This window comes from Alligator sinensis, unplaced genomic scaffold, assembly GCF_000455745.1.
Source record: "Alligator sinensis unplaced genomic scaffold, ASM45574v1 scaffold1392_1, whole genome shotgun sequence".
Taxonomy (NCBI): domain Eukaryota; kingdom Metazoa; phylum Chordata; order Crocodylia; family Alligatoridae; genus Alligator; species Alligator sinensis.
Genome location: NW_005843589.1, coordinates 67,927 through 75,860, shown reverse-complemented (window position 1 = coordinate 75,860; position 7,934 = coordinate 67,927). Strand labels below are relative to the sequence as shown.

The 7,934-nt window shown below is 51.1% G+C and overlaps 1 gene segment (V, D, J or C); it reads right to left on the bottom strand.

Moving 5' to 3' along the window:
* Positions 1-7,144: 7,144 nt before the first annotated feature.
* LOC102375846 lies at positions 7,145-7,651 on the bottom strand. The segment is given in 2 exon segments: positions 7,145-7,494; positions 7,584-7,651. Coding segments are annotated over 2 exon segments (396 nt in total).
* Positions 7,652-7,934: the final 283 nt, after the last annotated feature.

Genomic DNA, 7,934 nt, shown 5'->3' with positions numbered 1-7,934 from the left:
CTGGAGCAATGATCTAGTTGCTGGAGAAACCTCATGGAGCCTAATTAGAGTGGCTCTAAGAGCTGCTCTGATTAAAGCACCCAAAGCATCTTGTGTATCAGCATCCCCAGGCTTCAAAGTGGCAGTGGGGATGTTTTATCTGAAGCGTGCTTGATGAGCTGCAGTAATTATTAAACAAGTCTGATGTGAGGTGCTGGAATTACAGCTCATTGGAGCAGTCTCTGCTCCTGTACAGGCGACCTTACAGTCTGGAGCAATGATCTAGTTGCTGGAGAAACCTCATGGAGCCTAATTAGAGTGGCTCTAAGAGCTGCTCTGATTAAAGCACCCAAAGCATCTGGAGGGAGCTTATTCCATAGTCTGGACACCCTGACTGTGAAGTTTATCCTAATGTTGAGCCTGAATCTGTCTTCCAGGAGTTTGTGGCCATTACTCCTAGTTCTCCCTGCTGTGTAGACACAGACTAGACAAACAGTTGCCGCCCCAAGGCACTGATCATTCAAGGAGCAGTACCCGGGTGGATGACCTCAGCAAAGCCCCCAGAGAGGGTCCTGCCAGGAAGCCCCTGCCATGCGCCAGCTGAGAGGAGCTTCTGTGCGTGGAAGTGTGCGCGTCTCCGCCGGGGCGAGAGGATCCACAGCTCATGACACTTCCTTTCTTCTGTTCCCAGCCTGTTCTCCCAGGGGCAGGGAGGAGCATGATGACTGAGCTTATGGCAGCTCAATCTGCTGTGCGAGGATGGAGAGATGTCTTATTGTAATCAGAGCCCAAAGGCCTCAATATAAATCTTCTCACAGTAACATCGCCCATTAGCTTCATAACAAGGGACCTCCTTGTGCATCCTTAGTGATGTGCTCCCCCAAGCGGCAACAGTTGCATTTACAGCCAGCTCTCACCCTGACTTGCCTGGGCGTACCAAATCATCCACTGTCATCCAGAAAATAATGTCCTGCCTGGTTCCTTATTTTGAGCTCTGACTCCCCTCACATACTTGCCTCCCTGCAAACATTTAAATCCCCATGATTTTCTACACTCATCAGCTCTTCAGGATAAGAAGAAACTAAGAGACAAATCGGAAAAGAATCTCCACTTTCCCGGTGCTGCCAGAGATGCTTTGGTGCGGCAGAAACATGTGGGAACTCCGGGAAAAGGTTGGTCCAAATAATGAGCCCCAGAGGAAATCACTAGGGGCTCCCGGCTTCCAGGTAATACCTGGGGAAGCCTGAGGGACTGGACTCAGATTCACTTGCAGATTTGGGGGAGTTCATTTGACACCAAACCCCGAATACTAAGGGAAAATACCTGATACTGGCAGGATCAAAGAACACTTTCCCATGACCCCTCCTGCCCCGACCATGGGTAGGAGGGCAGCATTTCAGACCTCTCTGCCACAGTTATAAGCCGGGATCCTGGTTTTCCCTGATATAAAATTGGAAATTCTGAGAAAAAAACCAAAACCCTTTATTAAAATTAGAGGCCCCCCACAGCCCTGATGCTGCCCCTCAGTCTTCCCCGCCCCACACACACAGAGCCTTCCCAAGCCTGCTGGTGTCCCTTTTTACACAGTCCTGTTCACATGTCCCTTGCCCCCCAGCCACAGGCCCTGGCCACACAGCCATGCCAGAGGGGCCCCAGCTGCCAGGGCTACGGAGCCAGGGACCCAGGTCCGCAGCTCCCTGCCCCCAACAGCAGGCAGCTGCAGAAGAAGGAGCACTAGCTGGCTCCCCCTCTGCAGCTTGCCTGCTGCGGGCTTGGGCGGGAGCAGGGCTGGCTCCCAGCAGCAGCACACATAAGGGGGACCCGTGCACCGCAAATGTGGGCAGGGGAAGGCTGGTTATGCACTGTGGGCTTGTGTTCCAGCACCTGAAAGGAAATGTTGAGAACTGGTCTGTTCTGGAAGTCAGTTGTTTCGTCACCAATCACGGCAATGAGGTTTCCTTCAAAGTCTTTAAGAAAGCGCTGTTGTTCCTTCTCAAAAAGAGCTGGTAGGTGGGAATACAGTTGATCTGACTTGGGAATGGCACCACTTCCATTAATGTATTTGCTCAAAAAATCCCTGACAACAGGTAAATCCATTTTATGCCGAGGAATGTCTGCTTTTAAACACATTGGGATAAAATCCAAAGTGGTGTCACGGTGGGCTTTGGCAGCTGTACAGTGCTGGGACGCTGCAGTTCCAGTGCATGGTTTCTTTGATGGCCCTCCTTTTTCAGCATCCTCTCTTCATCGCTTTTCATTCTGTTCATGCTTAGCACTGTGCATGCTTTCCATAATCACCTGCCTTCGCATGTGATCTACCGCCTTACTGCATGCAGTGCAGAACAGCACAGTGCCATCACTGTGAAACTTATCCTTCCCAAACTCAGCAACACAGTCTTTACATGTGAGTTTCACAATCTTCGACATCTTTTCTGAACTTGAATACGACGTCTGGAGACTGAAGTAAAATTTGAGATGCACCAAACACATGAGCCCTTGTACATAGGGACCAACTCAATTTGCAGTTGCACTTTTTTTTTTTTACTGAAAGCGTGAAATCAAGTATTTTCCATGAAAGAAAGCAAGTGAACCCTGCATTTTTGTTGGGGCTGGGAAACAAAAAGGACTCCCTCTTTGTAAGCAGAATAGGTGGGAAGCCTTTTGCCCCGAGAGCAAATTGTGGCAAGCTCTACTGTAGCCTTGAAATACAGGGGCAGGGTCTGGGGGCAACAGCGGGGGCAGGGGTAACACAGGACTGCCAGGTGCCAGCTGGCACTGCCTGTGGGGCTTGGCCCAGTGCAACCAGTCAGCAAGCCCAGGAGTGCATGGCTTTATATTGGCGCACCCCAGCCCACAAACCCCCATCTTCACCAGTATAAAGCAGCGGTGGGCGTGGGAAATCGCTGGTACAAAGCCGGGCACTCCAGTGAGGATCAGGGTTTGCTGGCCGGAGTGCCTGGCTGGCTACATGTAAACATGGAGGTGCCGAGCCCAGTCGGACTAGCACTCCGCGTGCAAGCAGCCAGGCACTGGGGGCAGCTGCGAGCCCCAACCCCTGCTGGAGTGCTGGCATTATAGCAGAGATTTCCCCCCGCCCCCTGCATGCCCCAATCCCCACCGGAGTATGGGCATCGTAGCAGAGATTCCCCACCCTGCAAGCCCTGATCCCCGCCGGAGTGTGGGCATTGTAGCAGAGATCCCCACCCTCCCGCCACCCGCTCCATGTGCAGGCAGCCGGGCACTCCAGGCAGCTGCAAACCTCGATTCCTGTCGGAGTGCCCCACTTGATACCAGTGATTTCCCGCGTAACAAACTCTCAGTCCTCTCCGGTATAAAGCCAGGCACTCCGGCAGGGATCAGAGGTTTGCACAGGGGGAATAGCTCACCCCCAGTCCTGCCCCACAATGCTCCTGCCCCACAATGCTCAAGCCCCACTTACCTCTTCCCAGACTCTAGAAGCAAGTGGATCCTGACCCAACACTTGGTACTAAATACCTCAGCCCCACCCTTCCCCATTTCCCTTTCCCTCCGCGCCATTCCTGTCTCTTTTGCAAACAGGACTTGCAGGCTAGAACCCAGCTAGCCTGCAGAGCTCTTTGAAAAGCAGGGAACTCCATGGTTTTCTCTGCTAAAAGAGAAAATCCACGTTTTCTCTGTTAAATGAGGAAATCCAAATTTTTCTCTGTTTTTCCGCTGGAAACGGAAAGCCTGGATCCCTGGTTATAAGTGATAAAGCCATTAAAGCACCCTTTGCTTCTTTAATAAATGTATCATGTGCATCATTCCTTACACAGTGATATAGCTCCATGCAGGAGGGGTCCAAAGCACTTCCCTCTTCTCTTAACGTCAGGTCAGGCAGTAAAATGAGGGTTAATGTTCCAAAATGAGGGTTAATATTGCTGTAGCTCAAATTCCTCCTGGGCCTAGACCTGTGGGGCTGAATCGCCTCCCCTCGTTGGAGCTAATGCTGGAAGATCGGGCCCGTTGGTAGGAAAAGCATCAGATCCTCTACATGGCCTGAACAGCCATCATGTCTGCAGGGACCCACCAGGGCTTCTTGCTTTCTCTGGAAAGATCGAGAAGGGCTTCCACCCTTCCAGTGTCACTGGCCTCTGTGTGCTACAGAAGGGGCCCTGCAGCGGTTGCTCTGAGACCAATGGAAATGGGAAAGTCAGATTGTGCCAGGAGACACTTGCTGAATGAGTGACCCATACGGCATTCACTGCTGGTACTGCTGGAGATGACAGTGACCTTTTCTGTCTCCAGTGAAGAAAGCTGAACAATTTTACCCTGAAAAATCAGGCCCCGGAAATACCACCAGCAGCATACACTAAGCAGGAAAGCCGGGGACAGCATTAAACATGTTAGAAAAAAAAAGGCTAGTCCCACGTGTGTGGGGAATTGGTCACATTGAATGCAGGCAGTAATGACAGTAGAAACCAGTTCTTAAACAGGATGCTGACAAAATGATCATGTCACCCAAAATGAGCATGAGGACATAGGTAGAAATGGCAGGAGGGAGAGGACTTTCCTTTTGCTTTGATGTGTTATGCTCCAGCTCTGAGGCCAAGCAATCACCTGCAGAGCTCAGGCTCAGGGAAAGCAGCAGAGGTTCTTGTCTCATTTCCCCATACCACCACGGCTGTGGTGCTACACACCACACATTCAGTTGTACTTCGCTCTGCAAGGGAGCAGCACAGAGGGATTTCTTCACTACTATATGAATGGGTCAAAAAACCCACAGAGAAAAAAGGCAAAACAGTTTGTGCACAGGCAGAGTGCACTGGTCAAAACCAGAGCTGGGTTACCCAGAGCTGTGCTGTGGCTCCCAGCCAGGCTGTGTGCAGCAGAGTCGCTGCTGCTGCTGCCCTGGGAAGACCCCATGTAAGACTGCTGGGACCAGCCCATTGCTGGGCCAAGACTCCCCTACTGCCCCTAGGTTAACTTCATGCTTGACGATGGCGCAGGCATTCCCCATGGACAACCAGTTGTGGCACAAGGTGCACCGCTGCTAGTTTTCCCCAGGGAACCAAATGTCCACACCATGTATGGACATGGCCATTGAATTTAGGATGCACCACAGGTTACTCCTGTTGCTCCACTGTCTGCAGCTGTTCAGCCCCTTGTCTACTCACACAGCCTGAAACTTTTCCAGTGTTGTCTGAACACTCTGCGTTCCTCCTCTGTTGGGACAGACACAACCCCATGCACTCGTTGAACATGGACAGCCAGGTTAACACCCATTGGTCATGAGTATTTGGACAAGTCAGAGCAAGACTAGAGCAGGGCTAGTAGAGAATGGGGAAATTCTGGAAAACTACACCACCCCCTCAGGGGTCCCGCACAGCGCGTGTGGGTTTCCGTTCCTTGGAGCACACAAACCCTGGGGGACATTCATGCAATCAAGAATGGATTTTCTGGGCCGCATGTGTGGTTAGCAGAGGTGAGACCACCCCATTTAAATACGCCTTTTTATCAGCTTGTGATTTATTAGCCCATTTGGGAAGAATGTACACAAAGGTAGAGGAGTCTGGGACCAATCCTGCTCCTATTTTAAAGCTCAGGCAGCTTCACTGATCCTAATGGAGCCTCCTTTCCCCTCCTCCTAACATCAGCACTGACAGTCAAACAACGGTCTTGTAGCTCAAATACAACCTGCGTGTTGAACCCAGGCCTCATCTGCTCCCCCTTCGGACAAGACTGAACATGCTGGGACCAGAACGGAAAAGCGCATCCAAAGATCCAAAGTTCAGATCTAATATATACCACTTGCAAAGGGCACCTAAGGCATCTTCCCCACCAGGGAACAGAGGGGGTATGAAAGGCAGAACAGAAAAGAGAATTGAATGTCTTAAGACACATTCTGGTATTAGCCCCACGGCTGCAATTCTCCAACTTGTTCATGGACACGGACCTGTCCATGGATGGCTCCAAAGAAGGTTAGGAGCAATGGCACTGCAGCAGTGTGGATCTGGTTGGTTGCTTGTGTCATACACAGAAAGGGCCACGACAGCTGCAGAGAAGATTAAGACAGAAACTGAGGAGGTGACATGGGGTTTGGGAAACAGGTTTGCAAGATTCCCTGACTCACCATATGGTTGTAGGCCAGTGATTCTCAGCCGAGGCGCTGCAGCACTGTTTGCGGGGCACTGGCATTGGCACTGCACCGTGGAGCCTTGATCTTCCTGGGAAGCAGGCACTGCACCTTCCAGACACATCTACAATACTTCTGGCAGGGGATCTCCTGCTTTAGCACTGCTGGATAGTGGGGGACACAAAACTATTCAGGGTGCTGGTTATTCACCTATTGGGCAGTGCTGGAAACCTGAGGTGCAAAGAGATCATTTTCCAGAAGACAGAGCTGTGGGGTGAGAAGAGACACCGGCAGAGAGACGTGTGACTTCCCAGCTGTGACAGCTGTGCTGTGTGGCCATGAGCTGGGCCTCAGTTTCCTCATTCATCAAATGAGCATCATTTCTTATCTTATGGTTCTTGACTACTGTCCTTCAACCCAATAGCCAAGCATCGTCCCTTCATACTGATACAGTATAACAGGGCTTAGGGGCATTAATGACATTTTTCCATGTTTGAGATGGAAATGTCTTCCAGTCTACATTTTGTGTTATTAGTTAGGTGTTCTTCATTTACTCTTTGTTCTGCTCTTTTGGGCAGGTGGAGGAGATGAGGTTTCTACCTTGCCTGGTTGAGGATTGTTGTGTACAAGGAGTTGTGATTATTTTGTGTGTAACCTGCATTGTGCAAAGGGCTGCATGCTACAGGAGCCAGAGCTCAGGGAGCCACCAATTCCTGCTTCTAGAGTTTAGAAACACTGAACAAGAATTCACAGTCTTCAAAAGGTAACCCGCCTCTCAGTCCCCCTCCATGTCCTACAGGTCTCCAGTAGAAAGGGCCATCCCTAGCGTATGCTGAATTGGGGTGACCGCTCCAGGCCCTGTGGTTCAGGGGCTCTGCAGAGATGGGCAGAAAGGCTGCAGCCCCTCACGCAGGGCCCTCATGGATCTGGCAGCTCAGCCCCATGCTGCTGAAGGATCGGCTCTGCTGGTAGGAGCCCGGCTGCACAGGCAGCACTTCCAGGGGAGAGCAATGAGGACCAGGTGTGCTTCACAGCTCTCACTGTAGAAAACACTGTGGCCCATTTCCTGTGTCAACAAGAGGTTTCTGTCTCCCATCCACATTCCCCTGTGTCACTGTGAGGAGAGCTGCTGTCATCATCATAAGCCTGGCAGTAATAATCAGCCTCATCCTGGGCTTGGGCTCCAGTGATGGTCAATGTGGCCGTGCTCCCTGATTTGGAGCCAGAGAACCGGTCAGCGATGCCAGAGGGTCTTTTGCTGTTTTCGTATATAATCAGCACAGGGGCACTGCCAGATTTCTGTTGATACCACTGCACATAGTTGCTGTCAATATTTCTTCCCGTGCAGATGAGTTTAGCAGTTTCCCCTGGAGAGACAGACACTGAGGGCGACTGTGTCATCACGTACTGGGCAAGTGAACCTGGAATAGAAAGAAAAAATGCGTTAATAGAAAGACTCATTATTGGGTAGAAGCCCATTACCATCATCTGCTGGCAGCCTCTGTAGCACCTGAAAAGTATAGTACTGGCACGAGGAGGAGTGTCGCCCAGGCCATGGTGGGAAACCCAAGCGGCTCAGCTTCCTCAGGGAAAGGCTTCTGTAGCTGGCACCACGCACATCTCTCTTAAAGCAGCAGGGTTGAGAGCAATCCCTTCATGCAAATCTGCTTCCTGCCAACTGGCTGCTCAAGACACCGCTCCTGCCCTTCTGACAACAGCACTGATGCAGGCAGCAGGCTCTGGTCCTATTCTGCCCTCTCTACTATGGTGTAACAGTGGGGTAAATGCAGTGGTGTTAATGCAGTCCAACTGTTGTACAAAGAGTGTCAGTGTGAGGAAAATCATATTCTTGTTGTGTAAA